At 28.6% G+C, this 24,757-nt stretch overlaps 4 protein-coding genes across 7 annotated transcripts; 2 read left to right on the top strand and 2 right to left on the bottom strand.

Annotated features, from left to right (window-relative positions):
- The first annotated feature begins 323 nt into the window (after positions 1–323).
- Positions 324–4,831, top strand: LOC132939212 (uncharacterized). Of its 2 annotated transcripts, none has more exons than XM_061006275.1 (5): positions 324–444; positions 1,187–1,301; positions 2,617–2,784; positions 2,844–3,463; positions 4,429–4,831. In XM_061006275.1, the coding sequence occupies exons 1-5, from the start codon at positions 418–420 to the stop codon at positions 4,654–4,656; spliced, it is 1,158 nt and encodes a 385-aa protein (XP_060862258.1). In that variant the 5' UTR covers positions 324–417; the 3' UTR covers positions 4,657–4,831. The 2 variants fall into 2 exon arrangements, with proteins under 2 accessions (XP_060862258.1, XP_060862259.1); XM_061006276.1 differs by lacking the exons at positions 324–444; positions 1,187–1,301 and adding exons at positions 1,360–1,992; positions 2,067–2,387.
- LOC132939215 (small ubiquitin-related modifier 3) lies at positions 4,648–9,747 on the bottom strand. Its single transcript, XM_061006280.1, has 4 exons — positions 9,593–9,747; positions 9,410–9,513; positions 7,870–7,986; positions 4,648–5,133 (listed from the first exon to the last, which is right to left on the bottom strand). Exons 2-4 carry the CDS (start codon positions 9,425–9,427, stop codon positions 4,981–4,983), a joined length of 288 nt encoding a protein of 95 aa, XP_060862263.1. The 5' UTR covers positions 9,428–9,513; positions 9,593–9,747; the 3' UTR covers positions 4,648–4,980.
- Positions 9,748–11,693: 1,946 nt separating this feature from the next.
- Positions 11,694–17,706, bottom strand: LOC132939214 (peptidyl-prolyl cis-trans isomerase-like 1). Of its 2 annotated transcripts, none has more exons than XM_061006279.1 (6): positions 17,550–17,706; positions 16,490–16,669; positions 16,302–16,435; positions 15,314–15,403; positions 15,104–15,211; positions 11,694–11,991 (listed from the first exon to the last, which is right to left on the bottom strand). In XM_061006279.1, the coding sequence occupies exons 2-6, from the start codon at positions 16,570–16,572 to the stop codon at positions 11,879–11,881; spliced, it is 528 nt and encodes a 175-aa protein (XP_060862262.1). In that variant the 5' UTR covers positions 16,573–16,669; positions 17,550–17,706; the 3' UTR covers positions 11,694–11,878. The 2 variants fall into 2 exon arrangements, with proteins under 2 accessions (XP_060862262.1, XP_060862261.1); XM_061006278.1 differs by lacking the exon at positions 17,550–17,706 and adding an exon at positions 17,093–17,437.
- Positions 17,707–18,142: 436 nt separating this feature from the next.
- LOC132939210 (pyruvate dehydrogenase [acetyl-transferring]-phosphatase 1, mitochondrial) lies at positions 18,143–24,022 on the top strand. Of its 2 annotated transcripts, XM_061006272.1 has the most exons (7): positions 18,143–18,357; positions 18,438–18,578; positions 18,659–18,803; positions 22,370–22,854; positions 22,920–23,065; positions 23,189–23,381; positions 23,567–24,022. In XM_061006272.1, the coding sequence occupies exons 2-7, from the start codon at positions 18,456–18,458 to the stop codon at positions 23,885–23,887; spliced, it is 1,413 nt and encodes a 470-aa protein (XP_060862255.1). In that variant the 5' UTR covers positions 18,143–18,357; positions 18,438–18,455; the 3' UTR covers positions 23,888–24,022. The 2 variants fall into 2 exon arrangements, with proteins under 2 accessions (XP_060862255.1, XP_060862256.1); XM_061006273.1 differs by lacking the exons at positions 18,143–18,357; positions 18,438–18,578 and having other exon boundaries at positions 18,673–18,807.
- The last annotated feature ends 735 nt before the right edge of the window (positions 24,023–24,757 follow it).

Here is a 24,757-nt window from a genome sequence, read left to right on the forward strand (position 1 = left end):
GCATAATTATGATAATGGTTATAAGTTATATTAAATTCTATAAAAAAATAGGTGTATACAAGCCAGGAGGGACCTACTAAAAGTAGTAAATAGTATAGGCACTTTAGCACTTACTATTTAATCGTTATATAAGAACAACTTATTTACACAGAAATATAGAATACTATTAAGTATTTATCAGTTTATCACGTTTTTTTCAATTGGGTATGTCGTTGAGATTAAGTCTCAAAATATATACCTATAGTTTAGATGATAATATATGGTATAATTGGTATAAACTATATATAAATATAATAATGTACACATATTAAAGCAACGAATCCATTAGCCTCAGTTAGTTGGTAGCGTAGCCACCTGTGAAGTTGCACACATTCTACCTATGTTCAGTAGACTGCGGTATAGTTATATCCTAATAAAATGGCAATCATCGAACAATTAAGTGACGTAAGAACATGTTTGTTAAAATTAATTGAATTAGGTACCTATTTACATACCTAATAAAAATATATACTTTACAATTTAAAAAAATGTCAGCGCAGTATTTGTTGTCTCTTTAGCCCACGCGCAATATAATATACCTATTGCCTAGCAAATTTGGGTTCATTGGAACCAACCTTAAATTTTTAGAATCGACTTATTTATTATCAAATTTTAAGTTTAGATCTTTATGTGTTTGTACGTTGGATAGGTTTTTTTTACGATTTTTCACTTTTTCTGCCATATATAAGAATTTATAATACTATACAGTTCAGTGTATTTAACATAGGTTAGGTTAGCCTACCTTTTTTTCCCTAGTTTTTCCAAGTCATCACTACATGGGAGCCGGACTGCTTTCACATGGTTTATCTCCCATGTAGCATCGTTTATTAAGTCAATAATTTATACAATTTCTATTGATCTCGTGTGTCTAAGTTTACTTTCCCCAGCAAAGAGGTATTACATAGGTATCTACTTACTCATGTCATCACATCCATTAATAATAAAATATTGTAATCCAACAAACCTAGATAATGTTCTGAACATAGAGTGATAATAATAATGACTCGTGTCATTATGTCAATTTACTCAACACAGTGCCTAAATGTCCCAATACAAAAGTTAACAGCTTACGATTTGTTGTGCTTATTGCTGACGTCCGCTTAATCTACATAATATTAAATTACTTATACCTATGATAATATTTTAGGTTTGGAAACAATTTATATCATTTGAATCTATTTCGGAATTATGGAAAAATCAGCCAACATACTTATTAGTCCAGATGTTATTTATTATGGGAGGAGCAGTAACACTTATACACGGTAAGATACAAAAAGTATTAAGAGGACGTGATAGTGTGATACCCGCTTTATATTAATTACAACAGGCCAGTGGCATACTGGTATTCATTAGGTATCTGACTTACTAAATTTAACAGGACATCCTACACTATGCTATTGCTACCACAAATAAATTCAATTTTGTGATGCTACTAAATAGTAAGTAAATCAAATACTTTTATACACAACTTAAGAGGACGTGATACCCGCATGTGTTGTCTCCGTCTTACAAGTGCGTAACATAGCAAATTTTACGCTCAGAAAAACACGTGTAGCTCCGTTAATTTAAAAATTAGAGTGAATTGGCCTCTTATAAAATCTAAAGGTAAGATTATTATCTAGGCAACCTCGTAGGCTTTTTAGTATATTTTAATTTTAAAGCGAGTTATGAGTATTATAAGATGTATAAAAAATTTACGATTTTAAAATACTCATAACTCGCGTTAATATACTGACCGGTTGTAATTAATAAAACTTAGAAGATGGTCATTGCCCATTGCACATTAATTACATGTAATATAAATTAGTACACAAGAATAATTAATTCATTAAATGAAACTATCCATGCAGTGGCGGAATTATGGGGGGGGGGGGATATATCTCCCCAGAGGCTTTTTTTCTAGAATAACCATAATTAAATTCCCGTAAGCACTTGGCTTTAAACGATTTTAAGGTAAGAAATTTTTTAAAATGAGAAATAAGAATTCATGGATATTATCATATTTGAGATTATTTTTATTTTACTAGTAATTATAAAACTACGATAGCTCAACAATTACAATACCTATATGACAAGACAATTGTTCCTACAGCTCACGGACTAAGATAAAATGGACTGGAGACGACATGGTCTGTGGGAGTTGGGGGACGGCCACGAAAAGGTGTGCTTTGCCTTTTGTATATACATTCGTAGCCGTGATAAGCTGCTTGAATGGACTTACGATGTTAACAGTGCATCGGGACATTAAGTTAAACCCCTATGACGTACTGGATATTTTGGCGAAAAAAACAAAAAGGAAAATTGACTTGATATCATAACTTATTAAAAATACATTTAATCTTATTTAGGTAATTGTTTACTTTATTGTCTTTGAAAACCATTATTTACCTCATTTAATTAATAATAATAAATTAATATAATATTATGATATATGAGATTTAATAGTCAAGGAGGTTGTGGGGGCATAGCCCCCCACTAGAACGATAATATAAATTTATATCCCACCCCAGAACCAATTCCAAATTACGCCACTGTATCTGTGAAAAGTAAATATTCATTGAAACATTACTCTTTTAGCACTTACTAATGGAGGAAGACGTCCTATACTTTGGTTATGCATAATTTGTCATGGTTTGGTTGTTGAGAGTATATGTTATATTATGCCTGAAATAGACAATTTTTGGCATAGTACTGCACCAGTTATGTTTTTCAGACATAGGCTTCCGTTGTACGTCATAATCTTATGTAAGTATTGCATTTCTAAGTTTGTACAGTTTGTCTCAGACATTTTTTTAATTTTACAGATTCAGTATTTTATTACATAGCAATTGAAATAGCGTACAGGACAAACAAAACAAAAGTAGGTTTTATAGTTACTGTAGGATTAAATGTATTTTTGATTGATTTACCATATGATATAATGGGTATAAAATTTGTTCATTGGACTTGGCATGATACAGACCCAAACATAGAGGACCGAATGTATTGGGTACCATGGACTTCTTATTATTTTCATATGGTGTTTTCTGCAAGCTTTGTTTTTTGGTTTTTCATAAAAGGTGTAAATCTTGACCAAACATATACATCCAGAACGGAGATCTTAACTTCTCTAAAAGCAATATTCCTTAGTACACCCTGCGGAATATTATGTTTTTCTGTACTGTATCACCCATTACATGATCTGTGTGATGTCCCAACACAAACAATAACAGTGTTTTTAATGTCATTATACATTATGTTGTCTATTTTTAAACGCAAACCTAGAAAAATGTTTCACCGTCCATCTACTATGATTTTGTATCTTATTGTGTACTATGCTACATTTTTGTGTTTTGCAATATGGGGTAAACCGGAAAATGAAATTTCAATTGGACCTCATGAAGAAATTGGTCCGTGCAATATTACTGTTTCATCTTTTGGAACAGTAAGTATTTAATAAATAGTAAGGTTTGGAACTACAGTAAATAATCATACCAGAAATAAAAATTTAAAATACTAAAAATAGCGAAAATTCAATATAAAATATCATCTTTTCATAATACACTATTATGGTACTATTCGTGTTATACACTTAATCAATATTTTTTTATTATTAGAAAAAATAGTTTATTTATTTATGAAAATTAAAACATTTGACACATTTTGTTTTAAAACCAATTTAAGTTATTAGAAGAGCGCAGATTTATATGCATTAAAACCAACCAAATGTGTACTAAGATTGTTTCTTTATAATGTTTGTTTTGTAAGGAAAAACTACAATAAAATATCAAAAATGTATCTCAAAAGGAATTTACTTAAATAGCTATATCATGTTTTGTTGATAGTTTCAATCTATGAAAAAAAAAAAATGTATTCCCGAAATTGTTTACTTACACATATTAATTGAAATTATGAAAATAAATTTTTTTTTCTATAATTACTAAAGTAATTATTTTCAATTTTGTCTAAAAAACACCAAAATATGCACTAAGATGAAATTAATAAAATGGTAAAATAAGCCCTTAAAGTAAATATGCAAATGCATACAAATCTGCGCTGTTGTTATTAGTATATCATGCTAAATAATTTAGTTTGGTGTATACCTAAAGGCAAATACAACCTCATTAAAATTATAGTTAATTATCCTGTTATACAACTTAAATGTGAGAATATTATCAGGGTCTCAAGACTATTTTGTGTATATTTTAATTTTGAAGCAAGTTATGAGCGTTTCAAATTTCACAAGATACTTAGAATTATAAAATGATCAGTTTTAAAATTTGAAAAAATAGATAAATTGGCTATTGCAAGATGGAAATAATAGGGAAAATGGGTATGTTTATAAATTGGGTTCCAAGCCTTTATGTTAAATTATTTTCATTTTACAAAATTGTTTTAATTATATTTTAGGAATTAAAAAAACGTAAATATTTATGTATTGAAGACTATAATGAAGATTTTGATTTCCATTGTGTGAATGATGTCCCTTCTCAACATAGCCTAATGTATACAATATGTGGAACACCTTTTAAGAATCGGACTGAATATATAATTTTATTAATCACAATCATTATAGTAGCATTTACACATTTCAATGAATCATTTAAAATAATAAAACAAACTAAAAAATCTCATTGATAATATCAAAAGTTTATTATTAAGCTAGAGAAATACGAAAATAATAATAAAAGTACAAATTTAACTGTTGACATATAAAGTATTCATCAAATATTTTAAATCTGTTCTATACCTCATATTTATCTGGTTGATGTAGTAATTCTTGAAATCGTTCTAGTCGATTATAAATTTTTATTATTTATAACAATTTTTTTTTTTAATATTGCCAGTTTTGTAGATAATAGACATTGTATGGTAATGAGGTATAAAAAAACTAAGATGCGTTTACATGTAATGTGATTTATAAATAAAATATAAACTTATATTATATAAAATAATAAGTAGTTAATAGTAGTCTCTGAAATTCTCTAGACCACCTGTCTGCTGTTGATAGACTTCAATTGTATCCCCTTCTTCCATCTCTAGGGACGATGGAGTATCAGCTTCGCTAATGGCCTGGCCATCGAATCGAAATCGGACTGTAGCCATTGCCAAGCCCTAAAATATTACAATTTTGAATGAATTAAAAAAATATTGAAATTATAAATATTAAACCAGCATATAGGCTTAGTTAATACTATACTTTATTCAAAATAAGAACAGACCGGCCAGGCAGTGGACAATTCACTGATGTTTCCACTACAGCTGCTTTCACAAATCAGCCTAACATATTTGCCCTGCCTTTAAGAACTACCTGCCATGGCAAATGATCATTACAGACTAATTCACAAATTATGCAGAAAGCTTAGTTGTGATAAGCGAAGGCGGTCTACTTTTATTCTGAATGGAGTATAGCCTTACAGATAAATAAAAATACCAATATTTGAAATCAAAATACAAAATGACATAATTAATTAAAAATTGTGCAGTCTTGGGAACGGTAAGACCACTGTGATTGGCCAGTAGTTAGCAGCGCACTAACGACAGCCAACAAAACTGCACTTGTGCGAACAGGACGAGGTTTTTCATTCTTATTTGGTATAGATTATAGTATATCATTATTTAAGAAGACGCCACCCCATACTCATTGTTTTCGTCTCACAATAGTGCAAATTGGTAAATATCATTTATCAGTCCATGTAAAATCAATTTAGTTTTAATATTAGCAAATTCACATATTATTAAACCATGATATTTTAATTTTAAAGTGTAAAAAATTACAATCAATTAAAAAAAAAAACAACAGATAATAATGCTGTTATTAATATTATATCGATCACTAATAAAACTAGACATCAGAACTCTTGAATACAAATCAGTTAACAGACTGATTAGTTAATAGAATACACTTGCAAACATTAAGTCTACAAGACAATAAATGCAGGTGTGATATTTCTTGCTTTTCTTAAGAGGATGTCAACACACTATTTGTTTTCTCTCTCTAGCCCACGCGCAACACAAAATGCATTTGCGCAGAATCGTTTTTTTCTGTTTTTAAGTAATCTTAGAGTAAAATCACTCATTACAAATAAGATTGAGAATAATATTTTTGAGGGAATGACATATCAATTTCTCTAAATATTGTTTCAAAACGATTTAAACATAATTAAAATTTACAACATTTTTTTGTTTATTTTGAAAGTCGAACGGAGACAAGGCATGGGGGGGGGGGGGTGTAGCGTCATCTTAAAGACAAAATAATCATCCGTATTTAATTCTTGTTTATGACTTTTAAAGTGCAGAGTTTGATGGTAATTCTAGTTGCATTATAGTTATTTTTAATTTAAATATTACAAAAATAAAATTAAAACCATATTATTGTCTGCACAGCGATTATTTCTTGTGCATTTGAATTATTTATACTTTAGACTAACAGACTAACAGATCAACAAAATATAATTATTTTAGCTTTGACATATTTTTGAGCCTAACTCACCTCTACAAATCATTTGTCAATATTCATTTATGGTACTTATTTCAAATGATTTGGAAGTATCGAAAATGTAATTGGTATAAATATACATAAATTATATTTACTACTGAATATATTTATTTTTTGCTAATAAAATAGTAAAACCCAGTTGCATTGAGCAACAATTACTCGCTACTACCAAATTTCCATAATGTAATAAACCAACTCGTACACAAGTAAAATTGAAGATCGAGCTACTTTTCAGATATTCTACTCTCCAGCAAAGTGAAATTGTTTTTTGTAATCAACATGGCTATAACAATGTCTAGTGTGTCAACATTCAGTAGTAGTCACAATTTAGAAAGTTTAATGTCTCAAATGTCATCACTTATCAGATTAGTTTCCACATGCTCATGACTAAGGTTTGGATTTGAAGGCTTTTTTTTTTAAATAATAAAAGAGAAATAAATTTAATATAAAAATGTGTCATTTAATATTGTAAGATGACAAACATATTTTTTTACTTATAAATGCCTTTAATGCAGTGGTACTTTTAAGGACGGTGACCCAATTTTATCTCCGAAAATCCATCGTAACCCACATGGTTTATTTACAAGTTTAAAAATTAATTCTAAAAACAAAATTTGAGTAGGTACTATTATTATAATTTATTACTTTATTAAATTATAAAGAATACATTTCCTAGAATCTACGTAATTCAAAAATATTCATGCGACCTACAGTTTGAGAAATGCTGCTTTAATGTGTTTAATTTTCAATTGATTTAATAGATTTAAATAAGACATACGATTAAGCAGTACAAATCAGATTTTCTGAAGACTGCTTTGTCGTTTGCAGTTAATTATTTTTAATGGGTTTTATTATCGGCGATATTTATTGATATCGCTAAATACTTTACCGAGTATTTGGTATGGCCAGTTAATTTAACGCTTATAAAAGTTCCCATATTACCTATCTATGTATTAAAATATGTTCATAATGCATATATACTATAGATTTAAAAAAATTGTTCGTCAGTCCACCCCGATAATTTTCGTAGATGCAGAAAGAGCATTTTCTATGTACAAAAATAGTTTAAAGTAGATGGTAGTTCATTTTTTTTTTGTAATTGCTTTTTTTATATAAATTAAAAATGCTTTTTTTTTTTATTGATTATATTGCCTTAAAATCCGAACCCTACTAATGACTTTGTTTGGTGACAATCAATGAGTAAATTTGCGCAATGTAAAATATCCCTAAGTAAATGCTTGATTTAATACATTTAATTTAAATTATTACAAGGGTCATTTAGTCTAAAATTCAGTAACTGGAATTATCATGGTTACAATATAATAAAATATTATTTAGTAGTTTATACTTACTGTTCTTTCACAATATGCGTTCATAAGCTTTTTCAAAGGAGTGTGCTTCTTGATCTTAAATTGCACTACAGCATTGTCCTGCCCAAGCACTTTCAAATTTATATGTTCAGGAGCATCCTATAATACATGACGTTATTTTTAGTATTGATTGGGTGGTATAAATACCGACATTTAAATTTGTACCAAATTAATTCATAATCAAATGTTATAATTCTGAATAGACTCTAGGAACATTCAACATAATTTGCATGATTATGAACAAATAATGGCTGGGCAAGTTAATGGTATTTTTTTAACTCAGTTAAGTTAAGTTACGTATTCTTTTGTTTTCAATTAAATTTAAAGTAAAGTTAATCGACATTTTTAATACTTGAATTAAGTTAGAATTATGTCAACAAATACGGTTAACTTTAAAATAATAATAATAAAAAAATGCATTTAAGAGGTATTATTTAACAAAATAAGTGATTATCACTTGAATAAAAAATAATTAATGATTAATAAGTAATGAATAAGTATTATGATTTATGAATATAATTTGTGTCATGGATGTCTTCATACGGGCGACTATTGTTACCCCTGTATTAATATTTGTAAGTAACTTATTAATACAATATATCTTATTTTTTTTCCTGATAATATTTTCTGTATTCAGCAAACTTATAATAATTATTATTAAGGATGCCACACAGTGCAGCGGTGACGGTAAAATTCTTGGCGGTAAAATTGTGTCCAGACTCATTTTGTTGTAACCGCTACCGCCACCGCTGCAGTGGGTGGGGACCTTAAACCGAAAATCCGTAATAAACAAAATATTATTCAGAATAGAAGTATTCAAAATTAACTTAATTAGGAAAATATAGAAACATTGAGTTGATTTCAAGTTAATGTAGATGCAAATGAGTTTAAGTTAATTAAAACACCGAACTAATAAGTTAAAATTCATTTATTAACTCTTTAATGCCCAGCCTTGTTATGAACTAATAATATCTGTTGATCGTCAGGAGACGACTTATCGTGCCAAATATAATCAATGTTAACGATAATAGTTGTGTCAACAGTATTGAGATGGGTCAATGATGGTGGTAAATTTCGCGCCGAAGGTATATTTCTTACATCGTCACAACGAGCTTCAATTCGGTATCAGACGACGCCATGACCACCCATGGGTACGCAGTACGCAGCACTGACGCAGTTTAGAAAATCTCGATTGTTTAACGAGACGAGATGGATATATTTTGTGAAGCAAACAATCGCGCGCAGCAATGAAAAAGAACCACCTAGTCGTTTGGGCCAGAAGCCGACACCGTGAAACTCTAAGTTTTAAAAAATGAAAATGCGTAGGTATTTGCGCGGGCATGACGCCGACCGGGAAGCGAGCACGAGGTGACGAGATGCGTCTCGCCGGGAAACACGTCGAAACGGGTGAGGTACAAAAGGGACCAGTCACGGATGTTGGACACCATCAAACACACGATGTAACTCGTGTCTCGTGTTATGGATTATAGCGCGCTTATGTCGAACTCGTGTTTATACTTACACCCTTGTCCACGGCCATTTTTGATGGTTGATTTTATTGAGTGCGTACAAAATTGGAGAACAGTCTTACGACGGCGAGTGTGAAATATGTGGATTCAATTGTTCCTATGAAACAGTAAACAAAAATTAGTACGGTTGTGATTTGCAAAAATGAATATTTTACAGTATTACAAGTGTCACTCACACACTATAGACCGGACGCCGAAGTATAGAGTATACAGTCTATACAGTCAAACAGGCAACAAACAAATGAAATCGAAGTGTGAGTTGCAGAATGCCGCGGTTAACCCGCGTACTCCGTACTATAAACAGTATGGATGGATCATTGTTGCCCCCGACGCGTCGGTTTTTAGGTTGGTACCACCATCGATGCGGCGTCAGTCCGGTTGTTTACAGTCAGCTAGTACAAGGAAATTAAATATTTTATTATTAAGTTTTAGGTTTCCTTTACAATCTATACATTTTTCGGTAGGGAGCATCACCCTGGCGGCCTGGCTCCCCGGACTGCCAAGACCCGACAACCACCCCCCAGTCAAGAGTTACGAATCACGATTGGCCCAACCGAGATGTATCAACAAACTTTCTTTTTAACCGTTTTTTTTATAAAAATTAATATGGGAGTATGGACTCGACATTGTTTACAATAGTAAAAAATCAAGGTGATCAATATTTTTCACTTAATCCGCTGCTCAGTGCCGGTTCTTCAAATTTTCCGCAGTTCTATAAAATTTTAAAATTATATTTTATATATTACTATTAATTGCCATCTTAATAAATTATAATACTTTTCCACTAATCTACTGTCCGATACCCATTTAGGGGAGAGGTTGATCCGATATATTACATCGAAAATGACTTCACAGGGAAAGTTCTCCTTGTAGAATTATCGAATTTTGATAACCGTTATTTCATCTGAAAGAAGACTTTCTTAATCCTCGTTCCTATAGAACTTAGAACTCTGATTTATTATTTTATTTAATTTGTAAAATAAACTTAAAATAATCTTATTTTTAAAGACATAATATAAAGTTTGAAATTAAAACTTTGAAATATAGTATGTGTATTATATCATAATTACATTATTATTTATTACCCTATATTAGTTAAAGAATAATTTATCAATTTTGGTTGATCTACAGCCATGGTTCTGAGTGAATTATTTGGCTATCTGTTTTCATCATGATTTGATACATGATACATGGATACTATTATAGGCGCAAATTGACTAATTTTTTTGGGAGGACTCAAGCCCCCTCATATTGCTCAGTACCACAGAATATAAAAATTAGTACCAATTACTAGATTTTGAACTAGGGGGACTTGACCGACATTTGGGGGGACTAAGTCCCCCAAGCCCCCCTTTTTACACCAATGGATACTATGATCGCCAAAGTCCAGACTTCAAGTCCGCGAAAGACGCACATGTCACTTGCTTACCCAAGTCATATTATTACCAAAGTACCAAACGCTGTACTATGTCACATGCTTATCGAAGGATCTGATCGTCTAAAAGTTCCGACCATGTTGGAAATATATTATGTGTTTTCATACAACTTGTTTGAGTTTGATACTCACGTTGTTTAAATATTTCTTCACTTTATCTATATAATAGTTTTCCACCTATAAATATATTTAGTTTGTATTTAGTATTTAGCATCAGGGAGTTAGCTAAGGGGACTATAGTCCCCCCCCCCCCACATTGACCATGTTGATCTTAGAATTTTATCAAGATTAATAAAAAAATAAAAAGTGTAAATAAAAGACATTGTATAGCCCCCCCATACAAAATTCCTGGCTACGCCACTCTTTAGCATGTTATATCATGGTATTTAGTATGTATTATTACACTGTGGTTTTTACTAATGGTGTTAAATATCAATAAAATTCTAATACAAGAAATATTAATAAATTATAATGTATACAATTTATGAAAAAACTAGTACTATTTTCATATAAAAAGTATATTTAGATTTAACTTCATTAATAATTTTAGAGGATTATCCTTTAAAAATGTTACTGTTTACTAATAATACCCTAAAATAATGATAAAAATATACCTTTTACGAATGTGAAGCTACCAATATTTCTAATTCTCAATTATTTTTATGTTGTTTATTAAAAAGTAGAAACAGTAGGATAAAAATATAAGTCTCTAAAGCCTAGGTTAAGTACAACTTATAAGTAGTCAAACCTCTTACTGGTTAACAAGAACCACAATTTAAAAAACTTGAAAATTAAAAAAAATAAAATTGTTCTCCAAACCAAATTATATAAAACCAAAACCATTAAAACATATGTTGGTTTAATACTTTGACACCAGTTTGCTTGAATTATTGTAAAAATACAAATATATTTTACCATAACTTAATATCTTTATAGAAACAATAAAATATGTTATTTAATTGTAATTTGTAATTGTTGAATACATTGCAATATTTTTAATCAAGATTTACATGTTTTGCTTATGTTATTACATTTTTATTCCACCTCTTAATATTTTTACATCATCAACAGGTCGATCATTTTTATCCGTTTCTACCATGCCCATTCTTTTGACAACATTCATCCCGGAATGAACACGACCTAATGAAAAATACAAAAAATTAATAATGAAAATTGGTTTAAGTTCAAGTTTTTAATATTTTTAATGTGTTAGTTAATATACCAAATATTTGATTCTAAAGTTTTTTTCAATAATGTGCAGATATTACATTTTTACAAAACCCTTTAACTTTCTATGAGCAGAGATGTAATAAATGTTCCATATAGTTGTGGGGAATTTGTATATACTTTTCTATATTTTATTTATCAGTTCCAAAGGTACTATGAGTATTAAAGTAAAAAAATAGATTGGCATGAGCATTTATAATAAATAGTATTTTTATTTATAGTCAATGGTACGTATTATGGGGTATTTGTTCAAAAAGAAGTTGTTGTACAAAAATCAGTTAATGCAGATACTCATGTGGATAGAACATAAATCAATTATTAGTTTTATATTATGTTAGACATTTGAAAATATGTTTACAAAAACCATCAAAAGATTATTAACTTAAATTTTAGATTCTGAAGGAGCGTTAAGTGTATTGATTTTACAATGTGCTTTTTTTTTTATACTGAAAGGTGAAAAGTAATAAGAAAAATTTGAGTTTTTTCAGATAGTAAATTGGATTTGATAGTTTTTGGGTAATACTTTGAGAGACTAAAGTTGAAAATGCCAAAAGTATTTAAAAATAATCAGGAAAAAAAAATTTTATATTATACATATACTCCTGATGAGGACTACTAAATAACTGAGGTAGGTACTCAGAGCCGTATTAAGAGAGGGGAGAATTGACTCCGGGCGCCATAGTTTTGTAAAAGTAAGGGGGCGCCTTTATTTGCGCCTAATATGTTACCTGTGGCTCAAATTGTAGGAAAGGGGCATGAATTTCCCTGGGGCGCTGAATTGCTTGACACACCTCTGTAGGTACTCCATAATACTATTTAGGTTAGGTACCTGCTGTTATACCTACTTATCTTATATCATGAATTTTACTAACAGATTTTACCTAACATTATTCTTAAAATATCTAATAAGTGAATTTCATTTGAATACCTAACGTAAATAATTTTTGTACCATAATATTTATATTTGTTTAGTGTATAGCACTATAGCCATATAAGAACATCAAGAACTTTTTGGTTATTGTCAATTAGCAAATATTTGTAGTTTTTTAAGTGAATACTTCTTATGAGACTCTGGACCCGTTTAACACTCAGCGTTAAACACCACTTCTCTTAATACGTTGAGCGCTGATGTCGACGTGTCTTTTATATACTAATCTATGGTATTTATTTTGTTCTCTGCAGCCGACATCAACAACTTGTTAAACGAATTAAAAAATTAAATTTTTATTTAGCATTTAACTTTTTAGAGCATTTTTTTGCGTTTAAAGAACATTTTTATGGTTTGAAATCATTTTTTTGTAAATTGTATAAGAATAATATAAATAAACCTTTCCCAATAAAAATATGTGTGTCAGTACACCAGAAGTGAATATGGGAATGGTAGGGGTGGAATTTGTTTAATTGATCGATAAAATACAAATTTAACATATTATATTAATACATATTTTGATGTGTGGTAGTAACATTGTTACCGTATACCATACTAAGTTGTATTTGAACGTACAAATACAGGAATCACCGTACACCCGATTACACGTAGCAGTGCCTAACCTAACTTAACCGGAGCCCACTTCCTTGCCAAGGGGCGGACTGTTGCAACAATTTGGCCCAGGAAATCTATATTTTTGCAATCACAAAATGTGAAAGCTTAAATATGGTACCAATGTTTTAACAAATGAAGGTTGCACCCTCTATTTGTCTTCAATTTTATCAGGAAATAACTTAAGACTCGATGTGTTTATAGTAATTTATCAGAGTATAATGTATTATTTATTTTCTATAACTCTGTAACTGAGTGACAATGGATGAAAAACATAGGTCGAGATTCGACATGGCTTTTTAAACTGCTCTAACTTGATTTTTCTAAGTGTTTCCTTTTTCCAGTTAGACATAGATGTATTATATTAATTGATCGGTATAGTAAACGTCAGATTAAATTATAAATAGTGCGTGGATTTAAGTGAAATAAAAACAAGAAAAATGTCTTAAAATAATACGATTTAATACACTAATATTACAAAGCTAATAAACTACCCAAAAAAATTAATAGTCAATTTAAATGAATATAAAATAAAATTTAGATAGGTATATTCGTTATATTTTGTGTTTCATTATAGCACTGGTTAATTAAATGCTATTTAATATTTTCAAATAAAAAACTTCCAACAGTTATTGGCATATACTGAAGTCATATAAGAGCGAACATAATATGTAATAAAAATAGAAATATTAGAACAAAAAAAATTATATTTATTATTTACAAAATTTTGTTATAAATATTTTATATTATACCTATATATTATATTTTATATTATTTTTCAATGAAAAAATTCAAGTTAAGCTCTCATAAAGTTTAATTATTTCTACTTATAAAATTTACAAAAAATGATTTCAAACCATAAATATGTCCTAAAAACGCAAAAAAATGCTTTAAAAAGTTTAATGCTAAATAAAAATTTCATTTTTCAATTTGATGAAACAATTTTTTTGCTTGAGATGTAACGTTTTATAAAATTCAGAAATCCACGTCCTAGTTATAAATAATAATTTCTGATAATAAATTGATGTCAGCCGAACCGAAATCTAAAATCTTAAACACCTAATATAAAGAATTGTTCACACTCGTGCGTTATGATACATAAATATAAAATATTTATACCAATTTTATTATAAATATATAATAATAACAAATTAAAAGAACAGTGCCCACAGGGAAAATTCCCGATATCTCAGTCCTCCCCTGGCCTTGCCAGAGCCACAGAATATAATATATAATACAGAGAACCAGACGCAGGTTACAGGAACCGCTGTGCGCCCATCTACTTTTGTTTACCTATTCCTCGCTACATTAAAAAATATTCAAAAACAAATGTATAATTTTTTTTTTTATATAGATCCAATCAAAGTTAAATATTTATTGAAGTATTCACTTTGGCTGTGCTTTCTGACACACACAAGTTTTTTTTTTTGATAATTTCTATTGAATTTTATATGATTTTCTAATAGTATTAGGTTATATGTTTACCAAATATTGTATGTTTTTTATCAAGCCACTGAGTTGGTGCTAATGTAATGAAAAATTGTGAACCATTTGTATTAGGTCCTGAGTTAGCCATAGACACAATACCTGCTCCTAAAATAATATAATAATACATTAAATATTAATATAACTGTGAAACTCAAAATGTATATTGAACAATATTCGTTTAAATATAAAACATATAATTTATTTAACCTGTATGTCTAAGATCATCATGAATTTCATCGTCGAAATGAGTACCATAAATTGATGTACCCCCTCTGCCAGTGCTAGTTGGATCACCACCTAAAATTAACAATAGTTATATCATAATTTTATTTTATTTACACTCAGTTTAATATTATAGTACGAGAAAGAATGATTGCAGAAATTAGTATTTACCATATAAGTACTAAGTTAGATATAAATAACTATTATACATTATGACTACAGTCTGTATGCCTCATCCAACTAAATTGTCTTCAAATATTGAACAAAGTATTGAGTTATAGAGTCTGTAGACTATAGTACATAGCCATTAAAAAAGTCATAGAGTTATTTAAGTATTTAGCATATAGATAAATCTCTACATTACAAAAATTCAAAATCAGCTTAAACTTTAAAAAACACATCAGATAGGTGACAAGCAGATGGTAAAATAAAAGCTTAATGGATAATTGTAAATAATTTATTAAATATTTTAATGTAACAATGAAGTATAATGTACATTTTATTGTTATTAAATTCAATATTTATGTAAAGGTATACAATTATATTTTAATGCACAAAGACTGCATCAAAATTCTAAACTTTAAATATATTACTGTCACAATTTACTTCAGTACCACTGATCACTATTGGCTCACAGTTTGCAGATCCAAAAACAAAGTAACATATTAAGTACTTATGGGCTATGGCAATAATGTTGGACAATTTCTTTTAAAATCATTATTGTCAGTTAAACCTTGTAAGATAAAAAAGGTGGTAGTACAGTCGTTTTAATACAAATACTAACAATTTTTAATTTTAAACAAATGGAATTACAAAATAATACTTATAGAAATAAAAATGAATGTAATTTTAAAACTGGATTATGCTTTACCTATGCTCTACGCATATATTTATTTTACTTAAATTAAGATAAAATATTAGAAAATTATACGTCTTGCTCTATTGAAAATTTTAATTTACATTAAACTCTTACCTTGAATCATAAAATTGCGAATAATTCTATGACATTTTGTATTATTATAATAACCACGTCTACAAAGTTCTGCAAAATTACGGCAAGTCTCTGGAGCATGATCCCAGTATAGTTCAATTGTTATTTGACCCATTCTAAAGTTAACAGAGTAAGTAAAAATGCATATGTTTGTGTTGGTAGATTCTTACGTAGTCTCAATAATTCCAAATTGTGGTTTCCATGATTTGTCCGGAATACCCCCAGCTCCGTGGATCATAACTGAATCTTTCATTTTTATTATTTTATTAAACCTTATCAGTAACCGATTTGTTCAATGATAATCTTCCTTGCTCAGTAATCTGTTATTCAGTGACTTTTTTTTCCAATTTCTACAATGATATATTTAAATTATTAAATGGGTATCTGCATTCTGCATTATAAATAAAGATAAAACATAACACTAAGATACTTTCCCACTCTTTTAAGGTAAGAAAAAATAAGAGTAATAATGCTCTTAAAAATTGTCATTTATATTAGGTACATAACAACATTGATTATAAATACTAGTATTTATAATCAATCTAGAAATTCGTTAAACTAAACCGGTGTGAAAAATTATGCACCGGTATATTTGAACCATATCATTTACATGGTTCGCTATTCCGGTGTGGGATAATTTTAAACCGGTCTAGTTTAGCAAATTTACTTAACGATAACAACTAACAAGTTATCATCACACCATACACATTTAAATTTATTTCCAAGGTTGTGATGAATTAAAAGGTAATTCAAAAATAAAATTATACACCTACCTATAATTTATTTTGTATGTCCATTGGCTATTGTAGGATATAAAAAATAACAATAAAATATTAATCTACAAAAAACAATTTTCAATCAATCTGTATTCTGCGCTCCTATGATTTCTTATTATTATAATAAGCATTTGATATTTATAACAATTGATGACTATTTCCAATTCTGTGTCTACTGTTTAGTATTTAGCACTATCGTGATATTAAGTTAAGATCACAGACTAAGATATAAGATCGTGTCTACAAGTTATAACTACTGTCAGACTGTCTAGACGCGGAATAATAAAAGTTTTAAGTTATTCAGTCGTGGTCTACATAGTCGTCTAGATACCCGTGAGTGATAAGAGAAAATGGTAAGAATGGTTATACGACAGTTAGGTTACACAAGTCGGGGGATATTTTCGATTTTTTTGTATCTGAGCGTAGCGTAGCGAGCATCACTGTATTTGCTTACCATTTTTTCACGTTTGCCGCCCTGCCCTGTAGGGCCTTTGCCGCAAATAATAATTCAATTATTGAATATAATATACACGGAAGGGTACCTAGCAGTGCTATAGATACCAATCCACATGACAAAATGTTGTCATGCTAATCCGTAACCTAGTTCCTAGACACAGCGTATGCCGTATATCATTATAGAACAATATGAGTGATAAGCCACAGAATATATGAAATATATATATATTTCATATATTCTGTGGATAAGCACTATAATATAGTTCTAAGCACGGTTTATTGTTCTATGGTTTAAGATATATATACAGAATATATATACTACAACTAGTATTGGGGAAACAAATTAACAAAACGCGCTCTGGTGGAGTAAATTGTACCTTCCGATTCGGAATGCATAGATATAGTTTTATATCGGTTATTTTACTTTTTCTAGTAAATTAATATTGTTCTGAAAACTTTATACTCCGACATAGCTAACTGTATACGTTGGTAAGTACAATTTCTATTAATATTATCAAATACATTCAAATACACTTCACTTGAAGCAAAACGTATACGGAATATCAGGAAATTACATACAAGCTGATTATGTTTATCCTACTCCGGACTGGTGGGGTACTGGGGTAACCGCCTAACCAATAACCATCATTCAGTATGGCAGGCGTCGACAGCGTGCCCGGTGTTAATTTTTTTTCCCAATATATCTGTGGTTCTGGATGAAATATGCAGATTGATAACTCTATCATACGACATTTTCTTATCAAATATCATTTATCAGACAATTAAGTTTTTTTATTTTTTATACGGTTAGTGGATATCCGATATTACTTCAATAGATACTGGATAAATAAACATTATACAAATTAATTCATAACTTTCATTATAGGTTTTAAGTTTGTGGATCATGTCTCTTAATTTGTTTATTAATAACGTGTGTTTACTGGGCATTAAAAACATATTCAAGTTTCAATTACATTCAAAATGTATACATAGGTCTGTTGCAGCTAGAAAAATAACACCTCAAGAAGTATATTTTTTTTCTAATTTTAGAATACCTACTACTATCCTGTTACTTTAATTATATATATATATAATTGACAATTGTAGGTGACAGCGATTTTAAGCTCTAAAGAACATATTTATGAATTTGAACAGAATTTGGGATCTGTTAAAGCATATGAAACAAATCAACTGGAATCAAATGCTCCAATTGAAGATACTCGTGCTGAAGCAAAATGTCTTTTAACATCTGGTTGGTATGTTTAATATATTGTTTATTAGTTTCGGTTATAGTTTTCAAGCTTTTAGCTTCATTCATAATTATTGTGTCAGAAATTTTAAAACAAGGTTTGGTGGCCTGTTATAAATTGTTTATTTTTAAAACCAGGTTTTAAGCTCTGAATTTATAACAACCAAATTATTTTATACAAATTTCTTATAAGAATACCTATGATTATAATTTATAATAAGAGGTAACATCTCTACCGGAACTCATAGTTGTTGATTTAGGCGATAAATGTTATCATTTATACATGAGAATGATAGTCACGGTCTTAGAAGACACCTAAGATCTCCTAAGACCGTGATGATAGTTAATTTATATGAAGTAGCACAATACCCATATATGTTGAGTTATTTATTTAATTAATTTCTATTTATTTTAAAATGTGATTTCCTATTTTAAGATATATATTATGTTCCTTGAAAATAAAATACACTAATCTTAATAACAATCTATATTGAAGATAGTTAATTGATTAAATAGTATTTCAAATATTGATATTAAACTAATGGATATGGCATTAAATAAAAATCTGTTAGCCAACATAACTGATACTTTTGTGAACTGCAACATCATTGCATCTCTTTTCACCTGTGTTTAAATGTTAATTTATTTAACACTTAGAAATGTGAGTTAGAACCATCGTTTCTCTCTACGTGGCCAATAAGCAGTCTTGTAAACAGACTAGTATTCGAATAAAAAAGTATTAAAAATACTTTTAAAATACTATTATAAAAATGTATTTTATCAATACTCACCAAATACAAGTATTTTTTTAAATGTTATGCTTTATAATATATGTGTATATTGTACACTAGTATAGGTACCTATTATGTTACTACTTACCATAGATTTTAACAATTACTATAACATGTCTGACTATTTAGAGCAGTGTTTCTCAACCTTTTTTAAGTTACCGCCCCCTTGAGTGGCAATCACTTTTTTAACACCCCTTCCTATGTGAGAATTCTATAATTAAGGGTATGGGAAGAGAGATAGGAAAGGAGTTGATGATTTGGAAAATTTAAAGGAAAAAATTGAAATGATCTAATAACTCATGTTTTCATTTATTTTTATATTTGATATATTTTTATTTATAGTTCTAGTAATAAGTAAATTAATTAATAAAAAGGTGGGCAAGTGGGTGTCGCTCTGCTGTACAGTATTTTCCAGATGGGTCACTATAATTGATGGTGTTAAATTTGAATTCAATGATATAATATCATTGTACAAGAAATACGATTCTGAACGAAAACAGTCAGTCAGTCTATGATATTACTAAATATATTTGATGATATTATTGTGAATAAAGTAATTTATATATTAACTTATTTACGTAAACCCTTTTTTTAAATTTTCAATCCTTAGCTATAAAAGTTGAACATTTTTCTTAAATTTTGTCAAAATTTGAACTTTAAATGTTTATAAAAAAAAATTGTGCCTATGTATTTTTAATATTTTTCAACTGCTTTTGTAACAATATATCAGGAGCCTTGCATTAAATTTTCACGCTTTTTTACCCAACAAATTCAATTTTATTGATATTTATAGAAAAAAAAACTGAAAATTGAAAACTGACAATGTCAGTAAACAGCTCAAAAAGAGTTAAAATTTTTTCAAAAATTTATGGTGTATAGAAAATGAAAATATAAACATTCAGTAAAATTTTCATGTATAGTAGAGTAATTAATAGAGTTATTTGTTTTTGAATAACAATAAAATAATAAAACCGCTACATGAGAAATCAAGTGAATATCCAATATTGTAAAAATATGAACTTCAAACACTCATTAAAATTTAATTTGATTTGCTTGTAGATTTTTTTTTTGATAAATGTAGACAAACTTACGAGGAATCTTATATTACATTTTCAAATCTTAGATTTAAAAAGAAAAATTTTCATGAATTCTCAACTCAAAAAATGTATTGATTTTTCCGTATTTTGTCAAGATTTGAACTTTAAATGATTATAAATAAAAACTGTGACTAAGGATTTTTTTTTCAAATGTCATCGTAACAATATAATAGGAGCCTTGTATTAAATTTTCAAGCTTTTTTACCCAACAAATAAAGTTTTAATGACATTTTTAGAAAAAAAGACTAATAAAATTAGAAACAGAAAATGTTCTTAAACAGTTCAAAACAAATCAAAATATTTTGAAAATTTTATCGTGTACAGAAAAAGCAAATATAAACGACCAGTGAAAATTTTATATATACGTTCATTTGTTTTAGAGTTACACCAAAAACCAATATTGACTTTATGGAATACCGATTTTGCATAAATATTCTTTTTTTCCTTAATTGTTATGTTGTTTTTCCCTGCGCTTTTGAAAACTATTGGGTATTTTAAAATTTGGCCTTCCGAATGCATCAACTAGATTCACTTTCCCATCAAACAAGATACTGTTAAAGGACATCAAAGCAGTTTTACTGCCCCAAACCGTGATGACAGACACAAAAATAAAAAAAAAAAACACACATTGTAAAATCAATACATTCATCGTTCCACTCAGAATCTAAAATTAAATTAAACATTTAAGAAAATGTTAATATACAATTTTTAGTTTGCTTGGATTATTAACTTTTTTAGACATAATTTCTGATTGTTGTATAAAATTATTAAAATATTAACTTCAGTGAGATGGTTGAACTTGATAATGGTGGTTTTTAGCAAGTTTTTTGACATTAGGTTTGATATTTGTTAACATAAGTCATAAATCTTCTCTTGATACGATATTGAGTCGATTCCTCTTCTTTGTAATTAAATCTGATACAGTACTGAACCCTCGCACGACAAGATATTAGGAAAAAAAGGCTATTAAAATTTTTTTAACGTGAGTCCACAGTAGAATAAGGATGAATTATGTTAGTTTTAAACCAAAATGCCGCCCCTCTACCACCCAAAACTAGTTCACTGCCCCTCGGTGACACTTCATCACCAACTGGGGGGCGATATCGCCCCGTTGAGAACTACTGATTTAGAGATAAATACATGTTCACATAATTCATTCTGCATTCAAGTAAATTTCAACTAATATTGATAAAATCTTAATGAAAAAAATAAGATAAAAAGTGGTATTAACTATTAATATGGAACTATTTTAAAATTATTAGATTTTCAGTTTTCTTAAAAAAATTCCAATACAGAAACCATATAAAATTTGATATGGCATTTTTTTAATTTTAAATTTTGTTATTACCTACTTTTGCTATATAAAAACAGTAGTTTTCAATGAAAATAATATTGTTTTTATTGATGTCAATATTTTGTGAAAAATAATAAATTAAAATTAATAAAACGGACTTTATGGTATTTTATTATAAGTATTTAAATTTTTTTAAGAATACTTTTAAAAAGTATTCAAAATACTTAAAAAATACACTAAAAAAAATTGTATCTAGAATACCATATAAATATTATATAAGACTGCCAATAAGCATACTATGTTTAGTGAAGATAGGAATGCTATATTTATATGTTTAATATCAACTATTTCAAATCAAATTAATATCAATGGTTTTTAATTGTTTAGGTATGTTATTCGGAGTATTTGATGGGCATGGTGGCGCAAGCTGTTCACATGTAATTACCAAACGTTTATTTGATTACATTTGTGTAAGTCTATTGCCCAAGCCACTACTTTTAGAATATCTAGAATCTGGTAATCAGCTTGTTGAAATGCGCAATGAGACATTTGATTTAGTTGGTGAATTAAAAACCTTATATGCTCAAAGTCTGAAGTCATATGTACTTAAATTAATAAATGAAAGCCAAGAACATCAGTTTAAAATGAAAGATGCATTAGAAAAAGCTTTTTTGCAATTAGATGAAGATATTATGGCTGAAGCAAGATTTAATATCAATAGTGAGGTTGATAATTTAACATTGAATGTAGGGTTGTCTGGATCTGTAGCATGTGTTGCTCATATTGATGGACCTCATTTACATGTTGCTTCAACCGGAGATTGTTTGGCAGTAGTTGGAGTATATACAGACGACGACACATGGATAGCTAAGGTAGATCATAATTTGTTATGCTTGGCATTCCTTTGAATATATTAAATAGTTGTGTGTTTAACTAGGTTATGGTTGAGGAACATAATACTGATAATTTAAATGAACTTCATAGAGTGATTTCTGAACATCCATCTAATGAAAAAGATACAGTTATAAAATATGAAAGACTTCTTGGTCAGCTAGCACCATTAAGAGCTTTTGGAGATTTAAGGTTGTTAACTTTTAATTAAATTAGTAATGATATTTTATATGACAATATAATTCATACACAATACTATTATACAATATCTTTCATCATAAATACTATTTTATTATTTGATATTTAAAATATTAGATATAAATGGTCAAGAGAAATGTTATCGGAACACATTGTTCCTAAACTGGGAGAAAATGCAATACCTCCTTTTTACTACACGCCTCCATATTTAACTGCTAAACCTCAAGTTGCTCATCATCATCTTCAACCAAGAGATAAATTTCTAATACTTGCTACAGATGGCCTGTGGGATTTCATGTCTCCGTTACAAGTAATATAGAGTTCTGTTTATGTTTATGTTTAACCTTACACAATCATTGTTTATATAATTGTTTAACAATTTATAAAAAGCAGCAATAATGAATTGCCAATTAAAATTGTAATACTACTCAGTACTCAGTATTAGCTTCTCAAAGCTCTTAAGGTGTAATTAAATTAATTATTTTAACATTTTAGGTTGTTCGTTTGGTTGGAGAACACATGAGTGGAAAAGTTACATTGACACCACTTACGTTACCAAGAAAAAATATGAAATTAAGTGACATAAATAATTTACTTTTACAAAGACGAGACAGTTTAAAACGAAAACCAGTTGATGCAAATGCATGTACACATTTAATACGCAATGCATTAGGCGGTTCCGAATATGGTGTTGAGCATGCTAAATTATCTCAATTACTAAATTTGCCCAAAAATATTTCTAGATCATTTAGAGATGATATAACTATAACTATTGTTTATTTTAACACAGAGTACTTAAGACATCCTCAATCTTAAGATAGTTAATTTGTTTTAAAATTTAAAATGTTTAAAATTATATATTGTGTGATTAAAAAAAAGACTATTATCATTATCTTTCATATTTTATTATTCAATGAACTAAATAAATATTTAATGTGTAAAAATTGGAAATGCTTGTTTTTATTAAATGTTATTTTTTGAATCTAAATTAATCACAAAACAAATGCAAATAGTGGCATACGCAGAATTTGTTTATGTGGGTAGAGCTTTAACATAAATATAATAAAATAAAATTGAGAATACAAATCGTATTTCATTAATATTTGAAACACAAGATATTGTGATGGAAAGGGGGGGGGGAGAGGCGTCAACACTGTCAACTACCGGTCGGTTAAATATTTTGACACTTTATAAGTTAAATTTTCTATGTTTTCATTGTAATGATAGCAAAATTCATAAAAACGTATCATTAATTAATAAATTGTATAGTGTGTAAAATATGTAATTTTTCATATTAGACTACAAAATCAGATTATTAACTATAGTCAATTCAGAATAAATTTTATTGATAAATAATACATATATTATATACTATTATACTATACCCCATTGAACATAAATTGTTTAAAAATATCATTATTTTCATTTAAACGTAATTTATCAAAAAAAAAAAATGTACTATCATAATTCATAATTAATTGATTCGACTTACATTGCAATTTTAAATAAATAGCATATTTAAACAGTGTACTACAACATTTTAATTACTGATTTAAAATAGGATAATTATTCATTGGGAACCATATTATATATAGACACAGTGAATATTGAAATGGAACAAGTAAAATATGAAAATAACATAATAATTATACTTTAACATTATATCTCTATGCTTAAAAATTAATG

Source organism: Metopolophium dirhodum, chromosome 2, assembly GCF_019925205.1.
Source record: "Metopolophium dirhodum isolate CAU chromosome 2, ASM1992520v1, whole genome shotgun sequence".
Taxonomy (NCBI): domain Eukaryota; kingdom Metazoa; phylum Arthropoda; class Insecta; order Hemiptera; family Aphididae; genus Metopolophium; species Metopolophium dirhodum.